Source organism: Parambassis ranga, chromosome 19 (assembly GCF_900634625.1).
Source record: "Parambassis ranga chromosome 19, fParRan2.1, whole genome shotgun sequence".
Classification (NCBI taxonomy): Eukaryota; Metazoa; Chordata; class Actinopteri; family Ambassidae; genus Parambassis; species Parambassis ranga.
This window is the reverse complement of record NC_041039.1, coordinates 13,478,586-13,505,389: the sequence shown is the minus strand read 5'-3', so window position 1 is coordinate 13,505,389 and position 26,804 is coordinate 13,478,586. Positions and strand designations below refer to the sequence as shown.

At 40.7% G+C, this 26,804-nt stretch overlaps 5 protein-coding genes and 4 non-coding genes across 9 annotated transcripts; 2 read left to right on the top strand and 7 right to left on the bottom strand.

The window, feature by feature from the left end:
• Positions 1-2,885: 2,885 nt before the first annotated feature.
• map2k1 (mitogen-activated protein kinase kinase 1) lies at positions 2,886-11,783 on the top strand. Its single transcript, XM_028431386.1, has 11 exons — positions 2,886-3,158; positions 8,934-9,144; positions 9,497-9,643; positions 9,796-9,873; positions 10,047-10,098; positions 10,413-10,537; positions 10,659-10,866; positions 10,942-11,006; positions 11,124-11,182; positions 11,274-11,319; positions 11,384-11,783. The coding sequence occupies exons 1-11, from the start codon at positions 3,073-3,075 to the stop codon at positions 11,495-11,497; spliced, it is 1,191 nt and encodes a 396-aa protein (XP_028287187.1). The 5' UTR covers positions 2,886-3,072; the 3' UTR covers positions 11,498-11,783.
• A 64-nt stretch (positions 11,784-11,847) lies between these two features.
• On the bottom strand, positions 11,848-15,111 carry rpl4 (ribosomal protein L4). The gene is made up of 10 exons (XM_028431388.1): positions 14,975-15,111; positions 14,146-14,317; positions 13,937-14,043; positions 13,570-13,708; positions 13,206-13,330; positions 12,941-13,070; positions 12,647-12,803; positions 12,362-12,445; positions 12,063-12,183; positions 11,848-11,975 (listed from the first exon to the last, which is right to left on the bottom strand). The coding sequence occupies exons 1-10, from the start codon at positions 14,975-14,977 to the stop codon at positions 11,904-11,906; spliced, it is 1,110 nt and encodes a 369-aa protein (XP_028287189.1). The 5' UTR covers positions 14,978-15,111; the 3' UTR covers positions 11,848-11,903.
• On the bottom strand, positions 12,257-12,323 carry LOC114452783 (small nucleolar RNA SNORD18). The gene has a single exon (XR_003672360.1). It is a non-coding gene; the product is annotated as a small nucleolar RNA SNORD18 (small nucleolar RNA).
• Positions 12,525-12,595, bottom strand: LOC114452782 (small nucleolar RNA SNORD18). The gene has a single exon (XR_003672359.1). It is a non-coding gene; the product is annotated as a small nucleolar RNA SNORD18 (small nucleolar RNA).
• LOC114452786 (small nucleolar RNA SNORD16) lies at positions 13,396-13,489 on the bottom strand. Its single transcript, XR_003672363.1, has one exon. It is a non-coding gene; the product is annotated as a small nucleolar RNA SNORD16 (small nucleolar RNA).
• Positions 13,770-13,868, bottom strand: LOC114452785 (small nucleolar RNA SNORD16). Its single transcript, XR_003672362.1, has one exon. It is a non-coding gene; the product is annotated as a small nucleolar RNA SNORD16 (small nucleolar RNA).
• A 374-nt stretch (positions 15,112-15,485) lies between the features above and the next one.
• Positions 15,486-19,527, top strand: zwilch (zwilch kinetochore protein). The gene is made up of 18 exons (XM_028431292.1): positions 15,486-15,654; positions 15,823-15,865; positions 15,950-16,042; positions 16,146-16,291; positions 16,381-16,571; positions 16,653-16,732; positions 16,812-16,967; positions 17,076-17,147; positions 17,230-17,323; positions 17,406-17,458; positions 17,534-17,636; positions 17,736-17,815; positions 17,916-18,072; positions 18,168-18,196; positions 18,277-18,413; positions 18,515-18,610; positions 18,731-18,846; positions 18,933-19,527. The coding sequence occupies exons 1-18, from the start codon at positions 15,605-15,607 to the stop codon at positions 19,019-19,021; spliced, it is 1,785 nt and encodes a 594-aa protein (XP_028287093.1). The 5' UTR covers positions 15,486-15,604; the 3' UTR covers positions 19,022-19,527.
• Positions 19,528-19,570: 43 nt separating this feature from the next.
• lctlb (lactase-like b) lies at positions 19,571-23,251 on the bottom strand. Its single transcript, XM_028430680.1, has 14 exons — positions 23,107-23,251; positions 22,856-23,016; positions 22,678-22,765; positions 22,484-22,593; positions 22,276-22,404; positions 22,082-22,177; positions 21,947-22,001; positions 21,682-21,843; positions 21,327-21,604; positions 21,100-21,226; positions 20,812-21,011; positions 20,636-20,699; positions 19,854-19,898; positions 19,571-19,686 (listed from the first exon to the last, which is right to left on the bottom strand). Exons 1-14 carry the CDS (start codon positions 23,231-23,233, stop codon positions 19,571-19,573), a joined length of 1,758 nt encoding a protein of 585 aa, XP_028286481.1. The 5' UTR covers positions 23,234-23,251.
• A 1,114-nt stretch (positions 23,252-24,365) lies between these two features.
• Positions 24,366-26,088, bottom strand: snapc5 (small nuclear RNA activating complex, polypeptide 5). The gene is made up of 4 exons (XM_028430681.1): positions 25,949-26,088; positions 25,501-25,622; positions 25,333-25,413; positions 24,366-24,999 (listed from the first exon to the last, which is right to left on the bottom strand). Exons 2-4 carry the CDS (start codon positions 25,588-25,590, stop codon positions 24,814-24,816), a joined length of 357 nt encoding a protein of 118 aa, XP_028286482.1. The 5' UTR covers positions 25,591-25,622; positions 25,949-26,088; the 3' UTR covers positions 24,366-24,813.
• Between the last annotated feature and the right edge of the window lie 716 nt (positions 26,089-26,804).

The window sequence follows — 26,804 nt, the reverse complement described above, 5'->3', positions numbered from 1 at the left end:
AAATATGTTGAAGTAATCCAATTTTAAATCTAATGTAATTAAAGAATTAGCTAACATTTTAAATTCTTTTCCATAACTGTGCGCAGACGTGGATAGAAAGGCTGCTTTCTGCCAGTGCTAATATTTAAAGAGGATCTGCATCATCTTACAAAAGATTAAGATTAAGAATTACTTTATTAATCCCTGTGGGAAAATTAAGTGAAAAAAATTCATCAATGCTAAAGATAAATACACAGCTATTTACTCTCTGTGAGTCTGTAAGCATCACTGCTGTTCACTGTGAAGGTGTAGACTGCTCCACCTACTGTCTATTCAAAGAACAATGAAAGAAAGTAATCAGCTGCATGGAGGTTCTTTGAGAAATAATCCAGTCGTAGATTATTTCCAGTGCTGTAGTCAGTTCTGATATGCTCAGATGCCCACAATCCAATTTATCAAAGGCAACTTACAATTCACCGGGTTCCTGTCCATGGGCTCCAGATAGGACACGACCAATCTTTCCTCCCTGTCAGCCCTGGTTTATGAAGAAAAAGATGATTTTGGCAGCGAGATGCTTTTGGTAAACCAGGCACGGCTGGCTGGCCTTGTATTCTGTCAGGACAATGTGTTGAGACTTCAGAGCAGATTATAAAAATGGCACCCGGTTTCAAGTTCTGCTTGATATCTAATCTGCATGGCACAGTTAACACTGACACATCACTCACTGGGGGAAGGTCTTCTGTCAGGTGGGACCATTCATTGGTAGGTCTGATTAATTCTTTCCACAGAGGTCAAACAGTCGGCTATACAGGATACCCCCCATCCACCCAGAAACAGGAATCAGAATGGAGGCTTTTCATTCTTTCGTTTTTTTTTTTAATCTACACAAGTGGCCCCTAATATTTCAGGCAGGTGACCCCCTTTTTATTAAAGCTGAAAATTATTCATAACCCCTACCCCAACCTGGAAAGAGTAGTTTAGTTTATCAAAGTCAGGGAGAGAGCATAATGCGCTAGTCAGCAGTTTACAGTTTTTAATTCAGAAAGAGAGCAACCCTCATCATCCTCCTCACCGGTCTCCTCCCTCTGCTGCTCCTTATGAGACAGCCATTACATTTATCTCTACGAGCTGTCACATACAAACAACAGAAAAGGATGAAGCTTCATCAGAACTGATGAAGCTGCTTGAAGGAGTCCAGTTGCCTCACTTCAACCCTTTGAACAGAATAGGATGTGTGGTAAACTGACACATGGTTGTCTGGGTTTTAGTGGTGCAGGGCAGCACACCATCTTCAGACTATGTATAGTAGATGATCCACAGAGCAGAGAAGGAGGGTTTGTGAGGAAAGAAGACAAAGAGGCCAGCACTACCACTTCACTTTTATCTGATGAATCCTTATTACCCAGGATGCTCCGCATGATATTTGTGAAACCACTGACAGCTACAACACATTTAAAATGTCAATTCATTTGCTTAAATAAACCATGTTTTATTTATTTTAGCTAGCAGCAAAGATAATAAAACAGCCTCACGTATTCAAACTCTGAATTTTTAACACAGGCTCAATGTAAAATTCCAAGCAAAGTCTGGCAGAAAATAAATCTTAGGGACAGCACAGTAGGTCTGAGAGAAAATCAGACCTCCTGTACACCATAAAAAGAATCATCACAAGCTTCTTTTAATCCTCTCAACAGACGCAAAGTGTCAACAATAATAAAAGGCAGCAAATGTACAAAGGGAAGTATTAAAGAGGGGAGGGTATTGCTGAGGATGAAATCAGACCCCGAATCCTTGGTGATTTTGGATTGAAATAAATAAAACAGGAGCAGAGCATGTAGAGAAGAATCCACTGGTTGCGTGAGAGGCTGATGATGACCTAAGAAGGGGGAAAAAATATTTTAAAGGGCTATCTTCTAATGAGACTCCTGCTTAATAATAAAAAAATAATTCAACTGAAAAATGATGCAGTTTTTACATTAAGTGGCAGCAAGACACAAAAAAGTGGCTAAAAATAGTATCAGGCATTAACATGAACTGGTCCCTTCTTTCCTTTGATCAAACATTTTAATGATCATTTGTTTAATTTCCTCTGTTTCTAAATGTATCCTATGCTAATTAGAAAGTGATGACACACAAATGTCTTCCTGCAGTGAAATCACATCCTGTTTGCTTTTACGTTCATATGAGTAGAATGAGTTGTGTTGGGCTTCCTTATTCATGACATTCATGCTATTTTGATCAAAACATTTTTGTGGTTATGATGCTGGGTTGAATACATCTGTACATTAACGATGCAGCTTTTGCAGTTACTCATATGTTTGATATGACATGACATCACAATCTCTGGCTTTTCATTAGCCCGGCAGGGTCCGTCCGTCTGTTTTTTGTGTCCCCTGGAAACATTTGAGTCGTCATCTGTGCTATTTGGTTGTGTTATGACTGTTTGCAAGATATTGTCTAAATGATCCCTGCTTTTCTATTTGCATGCATTTTCTTGGCCCCATGACCAATTTCAAGTTTGTACATCTGTGTTTTAGGTGCATTAATGTGCCATTGATTTTTAAAAATCAAAATATGTTGAAAGAAAGAAAGAAATTGCTAAATTTGTTGCAACTAAAGCTACTAAACTGTAGAAAATAAGCCATAACAGGGCCAAAATGCCAACAAAACAAAGAAAAAATCCATTTGATTCTGTCTTAGTAGGAGGGTCACTAACTGTACTGGTGCATTTAATTGCTTGGCTGTCCACAGGCTGGCCTGAATGAAACTGTATTATTATTTTTTGCTTATTGCATGGCAATACCGCCCATCAGCAGCAGAGGGCGCGCTGTCACAAGCACCAGCCATGCTGTCCGGAAGACAGATGTAAATATTTTTGTGACGTTTCATTCACATCCACCCATTAAGAAGCACATCAGCTTTGTGTAGCTCCTGACAGCGCGGCTCTGTTTCTTCCTCTGTCAGTCTGGGCTTTGACTAACACTGACTGTGTCTTCTTTTCAGAGCAGAGATCTTTTTCTTCTTCTCGGGCTTCCATCCACATTTCTCGTGTTTTTTCCCTTTCTGCAGCAGCCCGTTTTTTGTGTGTGTAACATGCAGAAGAGAAGGAAGCCAGAGCTCCAGATCCAACTCAACCCGATCCCTGATGGAAACACTATTAACGGCACCGGAGCCACAGAGTGAGTGTCAATAATCATCTGCTGCTGATATCGATAAGGGCTGCCTCATCTATGAGCTAATCCGTGTCAGATTCATGGCAGCAGTGTGTGTGTGTGTGTGTGTGTTTAAACTCAATACCAGACTGCACCAGGTGACTTATCTTACTGAGGCCTGCAGCTATTGATTACTGTCATTATTGATTCATATATTGAGTTGTTAAATCAAATGTAGCATTAAGGCTGCATCTATAACAACTATTTACAGTATTGATTAAGTGTTTATTATTTGCCATCAAAGCCCAATCTTTGATTGTTGAACACAGTCAAAACACATTTTTATACTTGTTAAATAAAATATGAAAAATATTTTGCGGTTATCAAAATAATTGATGATTAATCTTATGTCATGTCAGAAGAAGAGTCAAAAATCAATTTTAATGATGAAAAGCTGTCGCCTGTATATGTTTCTGTGGCATTTTTTAGACTTGATAAATGATCCCCTAAATACAGTGTCAAAGTGTTATTGTCAGGACTTTCTAGGAATTGGTGGATTCGTAGGGAGGATAAGAGTTGGTTAGCAACAAAAATCCAAAGTTTATTACAAGCGGTTCGGGACACTGAAGGCAGTCCAACCAGGCGACGGTACAAAGGGGTAAGACAGTTGTACCATCAAGACAAGTCCAAAAACCAAGTAAGCAGTGCCTCAGGCGAAAGTACAAAAGGGGAGAGGCAAGGTCATCAAGTAGAAACTCCTCACTAGAAAAAGGCTGGAAAAAAACATGCAAGACGATCTGGCAAGGAGTGAGGGGACACACACACGGGAAGGGAAGACAATCAGACACATGTGGAGCACATTAGGGCACGGCAGGTAATCAGCGGGAGGAGGGAGCACACGAGGGAGACAAGACACCTGAAACGAGAGGGGAATTAGTACTTCAAAATAAAACAGGAAACAGGTGAACTCTTAAAATAAGAAACCCTGACTTAGGGGTGGAGACCTGACAATTATGCTGTTAAAGCCTTCATGGTTTGTATTGTGTCACTATTCCTTTTAATGTATCCTCCCATCACACCATTACTGTCACAGCGTGCAGCTCGGTCCTCTTCATGCCATCACTGATGAGCAGGACAGTGATTAGCCAGCTTTAACATTCTTGTGTGTTGAGGAAGTTTTGCATGCACCCACCACCATTCGACAAAACACAGTAATGGAGATATAAAACTGTTGTGACACCGCAGTACTAGATTTCTCTGAGAAATCTCAGTCAGTCCTTCAACACGCTGGATCAGCTGAGAGGAGAGTTACATAACGTGTCATCCGTTGTGATGGCTGCTTTTCTATTGTGCTGCAGAGGCAGAATATTTCATTGTTTCTTCGTTAGATCATACATCCGAAGGCCATTTGTGTCTTTTGCAATTAAAAAGTCAAATTCTAACTATAAATCTGCATTCAGCTTTTAGAGTTCCACATCAGTTAAAGAACAAACGTGTCCAGTCCTTGAGCAACAGGATTTCTCTACTTTCAAAAATTCTTATGTCAAAATAACAGATTTTTTAATAGACGTCTCAACAGAGAGCTCATTTTCCAGCTTGGAAACAGAAACATTCACCATCTTAACTACCAAAAGCTGATAATGTTCATTAGTCATTATAAGGGACGTGTATGTGGGATCAGTATGTTGACAGTGTTAAACAGATGAGCTGCCCTTCAGCTTGTTCAGTGGAAGCTGTTAAAGATGACATAATGTTTGGCTCGACCAGAGCACATTCTTGCTGCTGCTGCTGCTGCTGGGCAGGCTGTAACGGGCCACAAGGAGCAGCATGTAGGGATGAAGCAACAGGAACTCTGATTCACAGATTTGGAATCAGGGGCCTCACTGCTGTTTGTGTTTTAGTGTGTGTCCAGCACTGTATATGGTGCACTGTGACACAGTCTGGTGTTACTCAGCCATCTCCATAAAAAGCTAGTTTTATCTGAGTGCAGGCTTTCAGCTAATGCTGTTTCAGTCATTTATAGTAGATGGCTTTTGTGCCTCACACATGAATGGGAGAGGAGAAGGGTCCCAGCAGGGAGGGTTTCTCAATGGTCTGGAGTGATCATTTCGGATGCTGTTATAGTCTTGTTGACTTGTATACTGTATGTTTTGGTTTCCTATCCTTTGTGTAAACCATACCACACAGAAACACTACCACTTGCAGTGATCCGTCGCACGAGCGGATGCTTCCATACAACAACAAAAACAGGACATTATGAATGATTTAATGCAGGGAGTGTATATATTTATTTAAGTCTTTCAATGAGAGTTATTGGGATAGGTTAAAAGTATAAGTTAGTATTAGGCTTTGAAAAGTGAAATACATAAAGTATATTTATGGAGTTTTGGATTTTTTTTTATCAATGTCTGCCTGATAAAATGTCCTATAGTTTCCTTACTTTTTTCCAAGGAGAAGGTCTTGAGGAAGCAGAGGGTGAAAGAGTGGTTTGTTTGTGGAAAGCTGGAACTTTGCCACATCTTTACAGACCAGTGAAGGGGAGGATTAAACTTCAAGACCTGGCCTGTAATTGCTCCATGTGTGGTATAATAGGAAGGTGAATGTGATGATGCAGAGAAAGATGGACAGGTCTGTACTTTGGAGCTTGAATCACAGAGTAGTGCGGTGCCATGTCCATGTATTTGTTAATGTTTGTGCTCTGACCTCAGGGGCTTTAAAGGGGCAGTGCTGAGCTGCTGATCCCATCCTGACAGAAGAGCAGCAGATGGCCAAATGCATTCTGAGCCACAGGCCATGCTTTTTGTGTATTAAATAGTCAGCACAGGAATGTGGAGATAGCTGATCACTGGCAGGTGAGGTGAATAACACTGATTATTCTGTATGATGGCACCTGCAAAGTTGATGTGATGTATCAGGCAGAGAGCGAGCAGTCAGTTGTTTAGGCGGACATATTGGAAGCAGGAGAAATGGGAGAATGTAAATATCATGATAGCTTGATTAAAAAAAAGGGGGGGGGGGCATCCCCACCAAGGGTGATCAAAGCTTGGACACCCAAAGTCATAATGGCTGAAGCTCATGAGCCATGTGAGGACTGAAGGCTGCCCTGTGTCATCTGTGTGGTCCCACAGATGACATACCATAACAAGAACTGCAAAAGATAGTCATATGCTGAGCCCAGTCCATCGCAGATGGACATGTGAAGGAGGCCTGGTCTGATGTATCACTTTGTTTACATCATGTGTACAATTTGGTGTGCCATTAACCTGAGTTGGTGATGGAAGGATGACAGGGAAGATGGGAATCTATTCTTCTGAGCAAAATTCCACTGTGAAACATTAGGTCCTGACATTCATATTGTTCTGACACATTTAACACCCTGTACACCTCCACATGCCTTTGGACAGGTGTAATGTTTGTAGTTGTGATGCTGTGCTGTTATTTCACAGTCAACCAGCTGATTCCACACACACATAGCCATGGTGTGAATTGTGTGTTTCAATATTTACCTGGTCTATAAGCTTTTTATAGGGGAATCATCTATCCCTATAATACAGGATGGATAATTATATCTAGACTAAGGAAAACCCATCAGTTGTTTTGAGAGGAAAGAAATGGGCTCACATTTCAAAACAAATTTAAATTAGCACATTATTTGGGATCATTTGTATTAAGACACAGACCAATTAGAAGCTGACACTACTGAGGAAATGTGGTCTATAACGGTTGTGTGGATGAGCTTAATCCAATCGATGAGCCTCTCACTGAAACCAGACCGTCGCACTCTGGTGAAAAAGAATTGCCATTTAAGCCCGCCAAATGCTTTCTCAGTGTAAAATGGCTGGCAGGCACTGAAGAACTGTGCTGAGTGCCCTGTAATGCCAGCAGCCAAGCATGGAAAATTATAAGAGGAGTTCTGAGGAGAAATAAAAACAACCTGTTCTGCACAGACCTTGCAGCTGGCTGAAGGTCCAGCCACAGTGTAAATCTGTCCATATATGCTTATGTGGTGTCTTTATATTCTGATGTTCATTTAGAAAACAGAGTGAATCATGTTATAACAATTCTGGTTTTACAGCATGATGATATACCTAAAGTTTGATTATATATATTTATAGATGAAAACAAATAGATTCCTGAAAATACTTTATATTAATTAAACACATCTTTAACTGATGTTTAACTAAACAATGAATGAATATGTAGCATGAACGATCAAGTCACCGTGGATCGATGTGATTGGATCATAGTAAATGGTCAAATCAGTGTTGAGATGTTAACTCCGTTACTTACTTCATTATTTTATAAACGTTCAAATTCATTCAACAAATGTATATGTTGCTGCTTGGTCAGAATAAGACTTAATAAAATGTAATAACTTACAGTCAGGTAACAGCTCATCAAATGTTTTACAAATTGAGGTTTGTGGAAGCTAAAAGTTATCATCATTAATTAATAAATTAATGATGATTTCTGGTGAGTAGTAGGTATTCCTGAAGCATTTTGTATTAAATGATTTCTTGAATCATGCATGTGGGCAGTGAATGGTGTGTACCTGTATTATAGAAGTCACAAACCGCACAGCTCCTCGTTCTGATAAATACACACCATTTTCTTGCAGTTTTATAACAGACTGCAGAGATATTGTGTTTCTCTAAGTTCTGCGCTGGATGTCCTTGGACATTGTGTGGACAGAGCACAAAAAAGCTGGCGTCGTGCTCACTTCTTTGTGCACCTGAAGAGGAGGGAAGTGTGGGGGGGGGTGTCGGAGTGGGATTGCAGTGTACAGCTAGTGTAGTCCCTCCCACATTCTGTGTGTGGAGTGTGTTTCAGGCTGCTCCTCTCTCCTCAGTATTTCCAGCCTCCTCCACCTTCAGCTCTTGTCGACAAAACGCCCACACCACCCACAGCAAGCTCAAACTCCGCACCTCGTCTCCATGGATATGCAGGCCTGCCGACAAAAATAAAACCACTTAACCCTCTCTTTGCTGCTAGAGAGGAGAGCATGCTGCCCTGCTCCAGCTGCTCTCCAGTGAGTCGTGATTAAGTAAAAAAAAAAGAAAATACAATGTTGTCAGGAGATATAATGCAAATATGGCACATTATACAGTAGCTGAATGAGAGCTTTGTGGTTTTCACATGCAGGTTATAAATGCCTTTAAGCCTAATTCATGCATGTTAAATACACTGAATATTTGGAGCTAAAAATGCAAAACATTTACATTTTATGTAAAGGGACCAGCTGTTTGACCTTTTAATCGGTTGAACAAACGAGAAAATTCACAAGCCTTCACATCCTCTAATTAGGCTGTTTTCTTAATAAAAGCCTGGCTGTGTGTGGCCATGTGAACTGTACTCTGAAGCAAAGGTGAAAAAGCAGAAAGGCAGACAGGCAGACAGGCAGGCAGGCCTGGTGTCTACACTCTTGGATGTAACTATCAAATATAACATGACCTGTTCAAATGAACGTCTTCACATATTTTCACAGCAGCACCATGGGAACACTGTCAGCTCTCAAAGAAACTTTGCACTTCCTCACAATGGGAACAATGAAACGCACCCAGCAACCTTTTTCTGTTGTTATCATGCTGCTGCACGTTCAGTAGCAGCTGGCATATATCAAGATCTGTCTTAATTCAATAGATACTGCAGATCTGGGTGCACGGTATATTGCCTCATGCCTCATGAAAGCAGAGCTGCTGGTGAAGTAAAATAACATCTGCAAAGGTCCTGTCTGAATGGACTCGCATACACATTAATAATACAAGAATCACTCATCACTGTCTTTATTCCACTCTTTATCAGAACCAACTTAGAGGCACTGCAGAAAAAACTGGAAGAGCTTGAGCTGGATGAGCAGCAGCGGAAACGCCTGGAGGCCTTTCTGACACAGAAGCAGAAGGTGGGAGAGCTGAAGGACGATGACTTTGAGAAGATCTGTGAGCTTGGTGCAGGCAATGGAGGAGTCGTCTTTAAGGTCTCCCACCGACCCTCCGGTCTGATTATGGCGAGGAAGGTAAGCTGCAGCCCAACTGGCTGCCTGTCCAAGGTTAGTGACAAAGTGACTAAACTGGACCCATAGAGATATGTGTACGTATTGGGATTGTTAATCACATATTTTTACAGTGCGTACGGGCATCATCAGCTGATTTCAGAGTGTGGAGTGACCTGTCCCTCATTTGTCAGTATTTGTGCGCAAAAACACAGAATCTGTCCCAAGTCCGAGTGCTATTGTCAGATATACAAACGACACATTTTACATTTTGATCTTTACATATGTGTAGTATGTGATGTATCTGTGTGTGGGGGGTGCCTAAGGGATTATATCATCAAGCGAAAATAAAACCCTGAGGTCTCCTATGTTCCAGCTGATCCACCTGGAGATCAAACCAGCCATCAGGAACCAGATCATCAGGGAGCTGCAGGTGCTGCATGAGTGTAACTCCCCGTACATTGTGGGCTTCTATGGAGCTTTTTACAGCGACGGAGAAATCAGCATCTGCATGGAACATATGGTATGGCTCTTTATTGTTATGCCTGCCAGTGTTTTTCCACCCACAGCATTCACTCTTTTTTACAGACTATACCTCATGTATGTTCATGTATGGCTTCATTTGGTATGAAAGCTGTTGTTGTTGTTTTATTGTTTTTTTTTATATGCTTGTAGGATGGTGGCTCGCTGGACCAGTCACTGAAGAAAGCAGGCAAAATCCCAGAGCAGATCCTTGGCAAAGTCAGCATCGCTGTGGGTAGTTCTGACACCTCTCCCACTTCTTTTATGCTCAGGGCTACATTTTAAGAACATAAAACTGGGTTGTATAACTGAACATGCACTAGTATAATATTTTCTTGCAACCAACTGAAGTTGTTGTGATCTGTATCCTTACTGTGCTGACATGTAATATTTTGTCTTGACAGGTCATTAAAGGCCTTTCATACCTGCGGGAGAAACACAAGATCATGCACAGAGGTAAAGCAAGCATTTGATAGACTAAAATATGTCCAAATGAAATGTACTTTTGTCCTATTGTCAAGACTTTTAAAGCATAATACTCTGTAATTTCTAACCAGGTAATTGATTTCATGTAAAAGAAAAACATAAACACAATTTATTTATAAATTGTGTTTATGTTTTTCCCTCCTTCCCCTCTGAATAAACTCACAAAACAGACAACATAAGCAGCACAAAACAGCTGCAGCAGTTTTTTTCTATGCCGTTTACTGTGCTCCCTGTTTAACACTTGCCCACTGTATTCTCCTAAGCACCACATGTCCCTCTTTCAGATGTCAAGCCTTCTAACATCCTAGTGAATTCCCGTGGTGAGATCAAGCTGTGTGACTTTGGAGTGAGTGGACAGCTCATAGACTCCATGGCCAACTCCTTTGTGGGCACTCGCTCTTACATGTCGGTCAGTTAAAATCAACTCTTTGCTTCTTTTATGCAGTAATCAATTATTCAATTCAGATTTGTCATTTAAAGCCTTTAGATTTTATTGGTAAAACAACTTGAATGTGCTTTGTGTTGTGCAGCCGGAGCGTTTACAGGGCACCCACTACTCTGTTCAGTCAGACATCTGGAGTATGGGGCTGTCCCTGGTTGAAATGGCCATTGGACGCTTCCCCATCCCACCACCTGATGCTAAAGAGCTAGAACAGATTTTTGGGTTCCCAGTGGAAGGGGAGGCAGCCTCCAGCGAGTCCTCTCCAAAGCCAAGGCCTCCTGGGCGACCCGGCAGCTGTAAGTGATTGTGAAGCTTTTGATATCATAAGTATCCTGAATAAACTGGACTGTAAACTGATATTGTTTTAACAGCATACGGCCCAGACAGCAGACCTCCAATGGCCATATTTGAACTGCTTGATTACATAGTCAACGAGGTGAGTTTGCACATCTCATTCACATATTTTAATATGACAATACAGATACTAGCATACACTGTACAGCTAGATGCCATATTTTACCTTTCCTATGCTAACTGGACTTCTAATTTTCAGCCTCCACCAAAGCTTCCTGGGATATTCAGCTTAGAGTTTCAAGACTTTGTGAACAAATGGTATGTAACTTCTTCACCATTGTGTCACCTGATGCCACCTAGTGGTGTGTAACTGCACCACACACATTCTAAGATTTTGTTTTCACTGCAGCTTGATAAAGAACCCTGCAGAGAGAGCAGACCTGAAACAGTTGATGGTAGGTATGCATATTTAACAATGTTTTTACTCTTTAACTCATCATTTATCTCTTATCCCCCCAGGTGCATTCTTTCATCAAACAGTCTGAGGCAGAAGAAGTTGATTTTGCGGGCTGGTTGTGCAGCACCATTGGGCTCAGTCAGCCTGTGACACCCACCCATGGCACCACGATGTGAGACCGTCTCACAAGGTCCTCTGATGACCGATTTGTATCATTAATAAAAATGGATGTTTACACATTGTGGGCAATGGGTTAAAACAGTTGTGCAATCGTTTGTATATTCAGTGTACAAATCTACATGCCAAGTGAATTTATGTATTGAACAATTCCTTGGGCCATCTTGCAGGCCTGCTTTAAAAGCCATCTTTTTCTAAATGATCAAAATTATTTGTGAAAAAATGCTGCTAAATCTGTGTGCTTGATATGCCTCTTAACCCAGATTCTTTATGGTGCAGATTAATATCTTTGTTAGCTCATGTGAAATAAATCTTGTGAATTTAAACTTTGAATGACAGGTCCGACTCATGCATTTGAAACAGATTTATTCATCACTGAACTCCAGTCTGTATGCATGTATAGATTTATGCCTTGGGTTTGGCAGGTGCACCCTTCTTTCCAGGTCTTTTCTTGGGTTTCAGCATCTTGGCCTTGATCTGTGGAGAAACCAAACCAAAGTCAAATTCACCGTCAACCACAAAGCCTGAAATGTACCTTCCATCTTTAACTGCTGATGTTCTTACCTTGGGGTCGTGCTTGAGGATAGCATGACGTCTTGCTGTCTTTGCGTAAGGGTTCAGCTTAAGCATAATCTTTAAGTTCTTAAGAGGATTCTTCTTCATTACTCTGCGGTGAATCTTCTTGCTGTAATAACGATATAACACAGTCTTTAGTATTTGGATTTATGCACTTATTCCTCAGTGGTCAACTTTCTGCATCACTCAGGACTTCCATATAATCAGGGTTCAGAAACACGGACCTGAAGTGGAACATCATCATAGCTGATGATTCAAAACTTAGAAGTACAATGAATGGTGCTTACTTAGGTGCACGAAGTGCTTTCTGGATCTCCTCACTCTTCAGAATCCTGCTCAGGTCTGTGTTGGTCATCTTGTGCATTGGCAAGCTGAAATGAAAAACATCAAGAACTCAAGTGCCATATATATGCCAATCAAAAAAAAGGAATCGAACAAGGTGCACTGTTCAAACTCAGAACTTCAGTAAATATCACAAAGTTCAAAAACACGGACCATGAAGTAGAAGCTCATCACTGATATAAACAGGTTTATCCTGTGCAATAAAGAGCATTTTCCCCCTAAATACTCACTTGTAGTCAACCTTCAGGGAGGCAGGTTTACGCCAGGTGCCATACAGTTCATCCAGCTTGCGGAAAGCACTCTCCGTCCAGATGCAGAACCGTCCAACGTGACCACCAGGGGCGAGCCTCAGGAGGTTCAGCTTGTTCACGTTCTGCAGAGTGATGCCTGCAAAGTGATTAAAACCCTCAGTTTGGACAGGACATGTCTTGAACTTGAAATTAGAATGAGATTTACAATTATTGGTAAATATGAAACATTCAGAGAATGAAAGATGTATACATCGTCATGAATTCTGCATATACCTGGGATGTTTCTGAAGGCTTTGGTTAAACCATTATCTTGGTTGTAGACGATGCACGGCCCTCTGCGCTGGATCCGTCTGCGATTCCTCATCTTACCCTTACCGGCACGCATACGCTGAGAGGCATAGACCTAAAAACAGAAATGTTATTAAAAAGTTAGACAAGTGTATGCGAACTACTTGAAGTCAGCATTTAATCTTTGCATGGTCTAGATAAAAACTGAGGTGGTTGTGAGCTGTAAAACCACCACTAAAATTTATGTTACCTTCTTGATGTCGTTCCAGGCTTTAATCTTCTTCAGCAGAAGAACTGCCTCCTTGGTCTTCTTGTAGCCCTCAACTTTATCTTCAACCACCAGGGGCACCTCAGGGATCTCCTCAATGCGGTGTCCTGAAAAAGGAGTTTGTCAGAACCTTTTTACAAAAACTGACCATGTTGCAGTGTTTACTTAAAATTGCTCAGAATTTAACACACATCTATACTCTAAGACAGCTTAGAGACAGCAGGCAACTGTTCACAAGTTCAGACGCAAATTACACCATCACAGCAAATAAAGTGTTGTTAAATCTAAGAATCTTATATTCTGACAACCAGTTTTTAATCCTATAGAGAAAATTTTTGGACCTCACCTTTGGACATCACAAGTGCAGGGATGGCAGATGCAGCCAGAGCAGAGCAGAGGGCATAGCGCTTCTGGATGACATTGATTCTGCGGTGCCAGCGACGCCAGGTTTTGGTAGGTGCAAACATGCGACCACCACGACACATCTAGACCAAAGTCAAGGAGGTTTGGAACCGACTGTACTGAAATAGTAAATACCTTTATACCTGCTCAGACTCAATGTTCGACAGCCTTCTGTGCCAGCATATGACAGCAGGCATTCTGTCACTGGTCACAGAGTCAGACGCAAATTACACCATCACAGCAGTCTACAGCATGAATAAGTTCTACGTGTAGAACGGTCTATACAGCTCCAACTGTGATTAAAAGGATACATTTCCAAAAGCACCCTGGCCAGAGCGATGAGTACCACCACCTCGCACACGAGGGATACGGGCCACAGCTCTTCCAGTACCCCAGGACTCTGCACTGGTCTGGTGACCTAAAAATTACAACACACATAATATATCAATATATACATTACTCATTCAATAAAAAATTAATTTGATCATCAATTTGGCTAAAGACAGAAATATACACTCACCAGCCAGTTCACTGACTGCATAAGGCTGACGGCTGTTCTTGCGCATGTTGGTGTGCACAAAATTAACAACATCAGGGCGAATTGGGGCCTTGAACACAGCCGGCATGACAACATTTTTGCCAGCGGATTCTCCTTTCTCGGAATACACCGAGATGAGAGGTCGGGCACAGGCCTAAAGAGGAACACAAAACTTCAATCAAATACATAGTGTCATCTGAGATGGTACAATTTACCCTTTGGTGCGGCTGTTAACGTCTAGAAGCTGCGTACAAGCCTTAACATGTGCTAGCAATCAGCAACACACCGCCTGACAATCTCAAAACTAACTAGCGTCATCGGAAGGGAGGATTTAAAATCAATCATTGTGATGTTTGACCATCACGCTCAATTTCGATGTTGGGCCACTAAAAAACCTGCGGTTGTTAGCTTCTAGCTTAGCTGATACGGCTACCATTAACTAGTCTAACACACACATCCTAGCATTATCATAAAAACACAGCGTAGAAACGATATATTCATTAAATACGATTAAGATTTATGCGATCTCATAATTTGCTTTTAGTACACAAAACAAATGTGGCTGCTTAGCGATCTACTACTGAACAGTGGGCTACACGTGTAACGAGGTTGAAGGCTGAAGCTACTCATCCAAAATGGCTCCTCGTGTATAGTTAGCTAGCCGGGACCATTCCAACTTACTGAGGTATAACACCTAAATTTGTGGTTCCCATAGACGGAAAATATAAGCACAAGTCTTACATACAGACGAAAGGACAGAGTTCAGTGCATTCTAATACACTTTTAGAGCGGTGCAAATGTTATTTCTCACCATTTTTGATAATTAGTTTTCGGCTCGCCGGGAACCACGCTCCACACGCTATGGCGGCCACAGTGAAAAGGAAGTTGGTGCCCCAACCGGAACGCTTTATGCCTCCGCCTTGCAGCATTCCACTTCCGGTAACAACATTGTTTCCTCAAACCCTCTGTTACATCTTTTAGAAAGACACACATAAGTCTTTTATGGACGTAAAAATACTTTTACTTCGCTATGTATAAATAAATGATTGTGATTAAAACAAAACAGCTTTAAATGTTGTAACTACAGGTGGCACTATTTTTTTGCTCCGTGTTGGCGCAGGATGGACGTCTGGACGGAACTAGTTTCTGATTGCATATTTTTTTAAGTACATTATACTTTATTTTGTTGACATGCCTTTTAATTTGTGCAAGAGTAGCAACATATTTTTAGACTTTAATTAATTTAATTATTTCAAACAACTTTATGGCCATGTCAAATAACCTCTGAACTCGTGTCGTCATCGTCTGAGTTAGCGCGCGACTGTCAAAATATCAACAGCAGCTACATGTTTGATTAGTTTCTGAGACTTTGTCAACTTCCCTTTTCTGTTTCGTCTACACACTTTGCTCTTTTACAAGAGACCCGTTCTATAATTTCGCGATGGGCTCAAAGGCCATATCTGATGCTAAGGAGTTTTTCAGTGTTCTACGGTGAGTTTTATATGCATGCAGCGTTTCTAACGTTAGCTCCTTTAGCTAAAGAAAGAAACCTCACACAGGACGGGGCATGTTTTACCTTTTCTGTTGTGGTCAGTTTCGTTTGCAGTTATATAATACTTAATCATTTACGTATTGTTGTTGGTCTTGTGTTGGCTCCAGATCTCTACAAGACGAGGAAAGCAATGAACCATATACATATAAGGTGATTTCACTTTTCCTAAATTAACCTTTTACAAACTTGTGTAACTACGTTATTATAATGACTAAAGCATATTGTGGGTTTCAGGAGGACATCCAAATAATAAAAATTAAAGGAGACAGAATTGCTGCGTTAAATATGTACTGTGGCAACCAAACAATCTTCGTCTGTGAAAAAGCTGTGAGTAATGATGAGACCAGACTGTTTCCAATCAATGTGGGGACTCATTTCAAAGTAGCTCCTGTGTAGTGCTGATGACTGGGTTATGTTTTGATTTCACTAGGTCCCAAAAATAAGTGAACTAGACTGCAAACAAATGTTGGAGACATCAAATTGTGCTGATGATGATGATGATGAGGATGCTGATGAAAGCCCTAGTACACTCCTGACAGAACCTGGACCACAGCCGCTCACAATTATGAAAGCAAGGTAACCAATCCTGCAAAAATCAGAATAATGTTATATCAAATAAGCTTTACCTGACAATCAAACTGTGTTTATATTTTGTCTTGGTGCAGGCAGTTGCTGTCTTGGTACACTTTATCTCAAAATGCTAGTGTGTCAGTTGTGGACAACAACCCTGCATCATACCCTTTGTGGGTGCGATGTGACATGTCTGATCCTGCTGGAACAACTTGGTTTGGAGTTGAAACGGTCTGCGTAGGGAATAAAGTAACTGGAGTCAAATTATACTCTGTTACATGTAAAGGTATAGCTTATACACTTCATTTGACTTTTTAATAACCTATTTTCAGCGTACTCACTTTTTTCCTGATCTTCATGTTATTAGGTTCAACTGTTGACAAGAAGTCTTTCATGACCTTAGAGGACCTTAAACAAGAACATAAAAAGAGGCATCACTCAACCTCGGTAAGAGGACGTGTCCTCTCCTTCAAGTCAGTGTGAATGAATGAACCTTTTTTTTACTTATATTTGTCAATACTTCCAGATGGGGGTTAAAGGCAGTGCCAGGTTTAACCTGTTTGGCTCCACTGTTGTTGAGAATACCACTATTGAGTTGCAGAGCAGTGTGACAGTGGATTTCAAATGGAGCCATGTGGAAAGTATTCTTGAGATCCCACCACTGTCCTCCATAGCAACTCTTGTAAGCAGCATTTATTCACACTTAAATTAATGATGGTGGAGTAAAAAACTTTTTGTATTTTCTAACATGCATTTTTATTGATAAAATACCTTCTTTATCTTTGTGCAGAACATCAAAGTCTCCAGTGGCGATATGAGGAGTCCAATGTATGAGATGTACAGGGAGTTAGAGTTTCTTCAGGTTTGTGCTCTACAATAACATGAGAGGACCATAACTTTCAAAACACCACTGAATAACATGAATATGATTCTCATTATTTCAGACTCTTGCTGATGGTTTGAGAACTGGTGAAACTGAGTGGATGGAACCTCTGGAGAGCATATCAGCTGTAAATCTTACCAAGTCCTACCTAGAAGGTATCAGCAGAATTAAATTGATACACCTCTTATATGATGTAGTGCTATCAAGCCCTATTTTCTTTTTTAATTCTTCTTTCAGAGCTTCAGAAAACAGCAAAAACACCACAGGATGTGGCCACAAAAACAGCTGAGGTATAAAAGAGTTTTTTTTAATGTATGCATTCCCAAAAGCAGTAGTGTTGTACATTTCTTTCTTTTTTCTAAAAGGTCTCAAAGCTGAATTCTGAGACAGACACTCCCCTCTTCAATTGTTTCCTGGAAAGAGGGGATTTGGATTTTGTGGAGCAGCTGTGGGTTCGGATGAGAAAAAGTGAGTCAGCTTTGTTGTTAATGAAGCTGGAACTCCTTGGAGTTGGGTGACACACCGACAGTGGCAGCTGTTATTTTATCATTTTGCTTTGTATCATAGGTGTGACTTCATATCAGGACATTGGAGACTGTTTGAAGTTGGTCATTGAGGCTTTGAGATATGGTGATATCAAACCCTGGGTATGGCATAATAAACTTTTGAAGACTGTTGGGATCAAAAGGTTGGACATTAATGGTATAAAGGTATAATGTGTGTTGTGTTTCATTTCACTACCCTCAGATTCACAGAGATAGCAGCAGCTCCCTCAGCAAGCTCATCCTGCAGTCCTACCACCAGCAGATCGATCATGTGTCTCTTACAGGTCTCACACCTGTCACCATGCTGCTAGAGATGGGTCTGGACAAGATGAGAAAAGATTATATTAACTACCTCATTGGTAAGTGTTTACATATACCTCTTCAGCACTTTGTGTGGCACAATACATGGTCGTGCTTGTGACTAATTGCATTTTTGCAATCTTGTGTTTCTCAGGTGAAGAATTGACAACTCTGAATCACTTGGTAAGTCTAAGATTACTTCATTGACAATTACTTTTGGATGTCTGTAAACAAGTGCCAAGTTTTTGTAATTTACTCCACAGTGTTATTACCTGAGCACAGAGGTTGATCTGCAGGAGCAAGTAATCCGACTCAGAAAACTGCACCATCTGCTGGAGATAATTGTGACCTGCAGCACATTCCTGGGTTTGCCCTATGACCGTCTCTTTCTTCTCACACAGTAAATCACTTGACTCCTTCTAATAATATTTGAGTATGTAAAATGCATTTTCCTCTGGCTGAGATTAAAGCAGACAATATCTTCTTTCTCTTTTGATACAGATCATGTTTGCAGCACTACAAAACGTCACCGTACAACGAGGAGCATGATTTCAAACTCCAAGTAAAACCTGCACAGATCAGCCACTTCTACCAGAAGTAAGAATTACAGCTATTTGTGCGCTGACGCTTTGAGATATTTGACATTTTATCCTCATTGCAACACAAATTTACTGTTGACACTAAACTCTCATCTCTTGCATTTTGTGTGCTCCAAAGAGAGCATCCGATAGTGTGGGGGGTTGAGGTGTCCAGTGGCCACAGTCCTCGTGAAGTCAGGACGTCCTTACAGCTCAGTGACAGATCACTGGTTGATCATGTCATCTTTGAAACAGGTGATCTTCATGTACAGCTCCAGCAATATGACTACCCCAGTAAAGTACATGTAACATTTTTCTGCTTAACCTGTTTGCTTGTTTAGATTACCCAAATGAAACGGTGAATGGGGACAGCGAGGATCCTGCTTTTTTCTCCACCATCGTGTCCTGCAGCCTGGTCAACTTTGCCTGAATTTACTAGCAGCACAACTGAACAACAGCAAAAAGATGCTTTCATATTTTTATTCTTATTAGTATGGTTTCAAATAGAAGAAGACCTAGCCAGATGGATTGTAAATTACATGAAAAACCTACATTGGCAGCATTTAGGTTTTCTATATTTTATATAGATTTCAATGAATGAATGCCAGCCCTTTGCAAATATGTTAATGTTTCCTAACCACATCTTTATTATCATACCTGCAGTTCAAGATGGCAATCGAAAGAGATTTGTGTGAGCTTGTGTGAAGTCAAAACACAAAAAACAGAAGATCATATGGCAAGGCAATATTCCACAGCAGTATTTTAACACGAAAATCTAACATGTTGCAGCGATTACCACACTTTTTGAGCATGGACCACTAACTTTGCAGCAAACACTGTCAAATTTATTCAAGTCTTTAAAATTCATCTTAAATAATCAATTTTATGTTCACACATTATTATTAATTAAAGAAATGATGCACTTACTGTACATTATGCGTGTGTGTGGGGTGTTTGTGATTGTAAACATGCACACTGTCTAGTTCCGCCTCCGCAGCAGGAACATAAGGAAGATGGCACTGAGCAGAATAGAGAGCGTGCACACAGTGGGAACAACAATCTCAGTTACCATCTCCATGTGGCTGGTCAAAGGGTCTGCAAAGCACACATATACACGCATTAAACACTTAACTTGCATTGTTAAAGAGTTCAAGCACTGCTTATGAAGCAAGTAATGAGGCTCAAGCACAGCACTCAAAGGGTTAATAACTTCCTCTAAATCATATTTGTCAAATTTATAGTGAGCACAAGGGATTCCTTACCATGTATAAGTCTTAGAATATTGGCAGCAGTACTCCGCTGTTCCTCTAATAAAAGAAGAGAAAGTACTCAGAGTTGATGAATGACATTTTAACCCTTTGAGAACTGCATGCCCCTACAGCAGAATAATTCAAAAAGCAGCATTTGCACCATAGACAGAATTCAGTGGTGTTATGTTATCTGGTTACATTTATATTTCTGCTTTGTAGCTAAGATGTCCACTGATGTGTGTGATGCTTATTCTGTTGGAGCTACTGTGAAATCAAAAGGGCTGTTCTTGCAATTTAGCTCTGAGCATGCTTGTAAAAACAAAAAACAAATGATATTGTTGCACACTGAACTACAAGCTTTCTCACATCTCTTAGTGTCAAACTGCAGAGGCCTGTTAGATTTAAAAAGCACACCATCACAAAGCAACAAAAAAAAGAAATGAATTACAGGAGATATGTACCCTCAACTTCTAAACTTCATCATGCACTGGCCAAACCTTTGGCATTTCTGCATGTTCCTTGGATTTTCTTCTAGCTGGAGGGGCAAACAAAGAAGATATCTCAGATATTCTGTAAGATGTTTTTGAAACTTGCATTTTTACTATTCTTAAAATTTGTTTGTGTTCTGATGTGATGGAAGAACAGAAACATGTAGTCGAATCAGGAATGATTTTTGCATAAACTCTAAATGAAAGTTTCCTTTTTTTATTTAGAATCTTTATTTGTTTACCCCAGCTAGTTGTTGTTCTCTGATCTCTGACAAAGAGGAAGCGGGAAACTGTAGACAAACTGACCTGCAGCTAGGAGCTGGTTGCTAGAAGAACACGTCTCCACAGCCTTCCTCCTCCAGTTTTCCACCTGTGAAGGTTCACAAGAAAATCCCATATATAATGAAGGGTGTTCATACAGTCACATCTGTATGTCTTTATATCAGAAAACAAGTAACAGTCAAAACCATCCTGTCTCTCACCTCTCTTTGGTTTGGAAATCCATTGGAGCTGATGATGCGTTTATAAAACTGGACAGAAGCTTTAGGATAACGTGGCTTGTTTTTGTCCCTGAAGTCCACGTAGTACAAGCCAAATCTTTCAGAGTAACCTTCATCCCACTCAAACTTGTCCAGCAGGGACCAGGCAGTGTAGCCCTTCACGTTGACTCCATCTTTAATAGCTGAAAGAAGAGAAATGTGATTAGACTTTGCACTCATTTACATGTGTCTTTTTTTTCTTGTACAATATACGTAAGCGAGGTGGTTCACCTTTGAGCATCTCATTGATGTAGTCCTTATAATAATGTATTCTCCAGTCATCACACAGCTCTGTGCATGACATCTTCTCAGAGACTCCATTCTCAGTAACATAAATCATTGGGTTTCCATACTGAGTCTGGATGAGGGGACAGATCAGTATCATATGTACTTAGTTACCTTCATGCATTTTATCAGGTATTTATCAGTCTGTTCTACTTTACTACACAGTGACCAACCTTCACAAAATTGAGTAGACGCCTGAAACCCCAGGGTACAGAGTAAAGCCATTCTGATCCAGGGTCAGGCCACCGTGGATCAACCAGCTCAGCAAGGTCACGGTCAAGGAAGTAGCTGCTGCTGCTACGGCCTGATGGGTTATTCTTTTGGGTGATGTAACGGGTGGTGAAGTGACCGATGCCGAGGAAGTCACAGGTCCCCTTGATGTAGCTCTTCTCTTGGGGGGAAAATGTGGGCAACCGAGACGTCCCGAGGCCGTGTTGGACACTCTTCCTCCCTGCACACAGTTACAAAGACTAATTAGCAAGTTACCCCAGGAACTCATATTACCTCAGGATTATTTATTTAACATACCAATGAAGTCTTTCATCACTTGAGGGTAGTCTCCGTAAAAGATAGGCGTGGCAAACCAGCCAATGTAGAACTGGACATATCGCTCAGCTGCTTCAATGTCTTTCTGATTGGTGATATCCACCGGCTCTCCCCAGTCTCCCGACAGAGAGATGCCCACCAGACCTGCAGATGTGAACAGCCACTCTCAGCTCTCAGACAGACAATATCGTTGAGAGGTAAATAACAAGTTATCGTGCATCAATTTTGGAGCCTTCATCGTGTTTACCTTTTTGTTTCCCCCTCCACTGTGTGTCATACGTGTGCCAAACTTTAGCATGTGCCTATGAAAAAAATACATTTCTTTACATTTTTGTTTAAAGTGTTGATATTTTCATAAAATGCATGTACACATGTGTCGTACCTTAATTATATGATGTGCAGCTTTGTATGCACCAGTTCCTCTCAGCTTCAGTCCAGGTGCATGCTCACCTGTCTCATAGCCTTCAACTGCTACAGACTGTGGTTGTGTATCAATGTGATAAAAGTATTTTTTAGTACAAATACATACAACAAGGTATATGTCTAATGTAATATGGCTGTTTTTTGTAAACATACCCATGGATTGTTGAAAGTGATCCAGTACTTGACTCGGTTGCCAAATTTTTCAAAGCACAGGTTAGCAAACTCATTGAAATGATTGACCATGCTTATATTCTGCCATCCACCATACTTTTCTTGTAAGACCTAGAAAAGTAAAGAATACAGTAATTTAAAAATGTTAACAAGGTTGAAGTTAGGGTGGAAAATCTTGCATAATACCAACCTGTGGAAGATCCCAGTGATACAGAGTAACAATGGGAGTGATTTTGTTCTCAAGCAGGTGGTCAATCAGATGATCATAGTACTGGATTCCTTTTTCATTTACATGGTCAGCTGTAAACAGTGTTAGATTGGAAATAATTTAAAACAAGTTAAATCACATGTGTCATTTCACACATACACTCACACAGCACTCACACTTTATGCCAGTAGGGATCAGCCTGGGCCAGGAGATAGAGAAACGGTAGTGGCTGAGCTTCAGTTCCTTCATGAGAGAAATATCATCCTGTACAAAACACACAGGGAGGTGTGAAATTCTGATTTATGTGTCTTGACCCCCACCTTTCTCCAGATCTGTCCCCACCAGATCACCCACCTTCACTTTGTAGTAGCCCTCACAAGATGAATCCCCAGTTTCATTTAGTTGGATTTTGCCTTTCTTGTGACTGAACACATCCCAGATGCTCAGTCCTTTTCCATCTTTGTCCCAGGCTCCTTCTGTTTGATAGGCTGAACTTCCGGCACCCCATGAAAATCCTAAAAAAAAAATACAATACTATTACTGTGAGAAGACTGATGGCACAAGTTACACACAATAATGTGGGCAAAAGAACAAGTTGTGTGCACCAGCTGGAAAAGTGCCATAATAGAAGGCGCCGTGGTCGTTCTTTGTCCAGTCGAAGTCCTCAGCCGCAGACAGACACAGCACCAACATAAGCACATGGCACACAGTGACTGCACAGCGGGGCAGCATGGTACTCCTGAGCGTGCAGCACAGTCGCTGTCCTGTTCGTTTCACTGATGGCTAAACATAAAGACAGAACAATCAGCATGCACATATTTATTCACAATAACAAGCATGGTGTGGATCAAACGTACTGTTTTATTAAAGCTAATGTACTGTACACTAAAATTGATAACAGAAGAAAACTTAACACAATCACAAAAACATTGTGATAAAGCACTCTGGAAGCATCCAGTGTGACTGTGGGGGGTCCCACATTTCTAATGCAAAGCCAAACGCTGCTTTTCAAAATCAATGGAGTGTAAGCTCATCTTGCTGAGGTAGACAGATCCATACAAACTACAGTTTCACCTCTGTAAGCAAAGCTAATGTAAGAGCGGTTGATATGTTTACAATTTACGCTCAGGTAGCAGTGGATGAACCATTCTCCACCTATAGACAAATGTAAATATGAGAGGCTCATTTACCAAAATAGTAATATTTGATTATGTCAATTATTTTTATTCTAAGTGATCAGCAGCATCACATATATCAGTCTTGCAAATGTGCTTTCCATTCTATCAATAAAAGACAATGCACTATGACAGAAATATGGTAAGCATACACGTATGACATAAAATAATAATGCAATTATCTACTCTAATCTTGCACATATCTGCCATTTTTACAAACATGCTTCTATAAGCATTTTTTTTACTATTCCTTTCAAATTAATTGTGTAATTCATAACCATCCATGGGCAATTACCTGTCAACCTTATGAAGAATGCATTTGCAGCAGTCCGATGTGCTGAGCTCAGGGTGAATAGGAGCTCTCCTGGAACCGCAGACCATGTAGAAAGCATATATATCTATTGGTGCGATGTCTATTGTACATTCCCTGTTGTAGCACCTCCCTTCTCCAGAGCTGTCCCTGCTGTCAGTGTGAAAGCTGGCCTTATTGTGAGGCTCTCTGTATTGTTTTACTGTTTAGAAAATGCTGAATGGTTTTCCAGTAGAAAGTGTTTACACTGCATAACCCGTTTGTCTGGGTCAGGCCAGGGCAAGAATTTAACACAAATTATTTTAAAAAATCTTTCAAAATATATGTTCTTTCTTTAATGTAAACATGCACTACATCTGGAAACAAAAAACAACCGAAATGAATGCAAAACATTTATTTTGTGCTTACAATGATCATTTTTACACAACACACACTATCTTCTTATATGGCCCAGCCATACATTTTCAGACATGTCTCTACATTTGCTTGTTTTATTCTAAAGTTAATTGCTGCTGTCCTTGGTATCTCTTAAAATGCAAAACATGTCTACAAAGCTATAAGCACCTATAACCACGTTGTAACACTGCCTTCTGCATTTCAGTGAGACTGTTCTCTCAAAAGGTTGACAGACACTCAACTAACATGGTTCAGGGTATATGTTGGTGTAATTGAGGTCTTAAATTAGGCAAAGGAAAAGATACTGCTAGCACCAAATATTATCACACTGTAACTGGTACTCACTCCATCCAAATAAATTAAACCTCTAAACTGATCATTCAAAACAAATAAACAGCTGTCTGTTTTCACTTCCTTTGCGCCCATAAACCTCAGTAATCATCATCGTCCTCTTCATCGCCCTCAGGCAGCAACTCAACATCGTTGTCATCTTCTTCATCGTCCTCTTCATCTTCCTCCTCTTCTTCCTCTTCTTCTTCCATATCATAATCTGCAGCAGCATTCAGTAGGAGTTTGGTTCGATTGATTTCACTCTCATCATCAAGATTTACATGAACCTGAAACAACAGCAACGAATGGTCAACATCAGAAATAAAATAAGTAAATGCTTATGCTCCATTGATTTTGAAAATCAGGAACACAACAGCAGCTGTAAAGTGTTCAGTCAATGCCTTTACATTTACAGATAGTTCTCCATGAATTCAGGTATTACGATACAAATAATCCAGTCAACTCAAACAATACTGCAAAAGAAATGTGACTACTTGGCTATGTGTACCATGGTCAAGTATGACCATGTCAGTTTACATACAGCAGTTTATGTCTGAGGTTATTCAGACATAAACAGACTTTGAGATTATATTATTATTATGGTGATTCTGGGGGTTTACCTCAGTTTCTGGGGTTAAGCATCGGGTAGCTCCATCTTGTGTTTGAGCATTAATGATAGACTTCAATGCGCCTTCTTCAAACTGTAAGACCAAGTGGACACACAAAAGATAACCCCACAGTAATGCACACACACACACACACCACTAATACCATGCACATGCACTCACCTTTAACCTGTTCAGCTGGTCCTGTAGCATGACTTTGATTTTGAGGAGAGTCTCCTCTTCTTTCTTCAGCTCCTGCAAACGGCTGTGCATGTTTACAACTGCAGTCAGACCATTCCTCAACACTGGAAGCGAAAAGAGCAGAAATCCAGGATACTGTATGAGCACAGCGCTCGTTCAGGCTCTTTCATTTTTGTCATGCCCTGTCTATTAAATTTTTTATATAAAACCTTAATACGATAATACAGAAGAACTTGATATTGCAGTATTATAGTGAATTTATCATATGCAATTACACAGCAGCACCACAGCAGCTCAACCTGTGCCAAATTCAGCAGTAAACAGACTGTTGTTATTGCTAGCTAGCTACTGCAGCTGTGTGGCTAAATAGCGCTGCCTAAACAGTTTATTTCTCTACATATAGGACAAAAGTCAAGTTCGAAACCAATACCTCTGTTTATAAAGTCAGACTACAGCTCCATACCAACGTTGAAATTGCTTATAATCAGGCTATCGTGCCTCCGGGAGCTTTTGTTTTGAATACAGACAGCGTGGTTGTTGAGCTCAAGCGGAAACCTCTGAAGCTGAGAAATGACGCCAATGCGGAAGTGGCTTAGAGTGCACTGCCGCCATTGGCCGGCAGAGGCTGGCTTCAAGGAAGCCTCTGGCTCCAAGTGACTGCCATTCAAAAATTACAAATTAAAGGCAGCACTGACAGAAACATCTGACCAGGTTCCACATTGGACTGCCACAATATTAGATTTTTATGCTGGTAAAAGACAAAAACACAAGTTGCTGCTAGAATTGCTGCAAAAAAATCAGTTTTATCCTATTTGTTTAGAGAGGGGAGAGAGGAGGGGGATGCTATAACTACAGTGGTTACAACATAACATTGTTACCAACACCTGCAGCTGGCGATAATGTTAGTATTTCCTCCACAGGTGTCCTACAGTGGGTTTTAAGGTTCTCAATTACAAAGACTTGCCCTGACAGAGCTGCAAATTCTTATTTAAATGGATGTCATGCACACAGATAACCAGCAGGGGGCGCTATTGCTATATGTACCCCCTGTGCAGAGGGTCCATTCTTCAGCTCCATTCACCTCTGCATATCTAGCATAATGTATGAGTGATGTGACAGAACACAGCTGGCTGTGTGGCAGCCACTGATAACTGAAGCTAGAGGGCAGATAACTGCTGGCTTAGTAGAGCGACTGAGGGCACAGTGATGTGGGCAATAGGTGGAAGGAGCTAGTTGGGTAATTATTGACTGATGCAGGGTTATTGTGTGTGCAACCTATCCTCTAC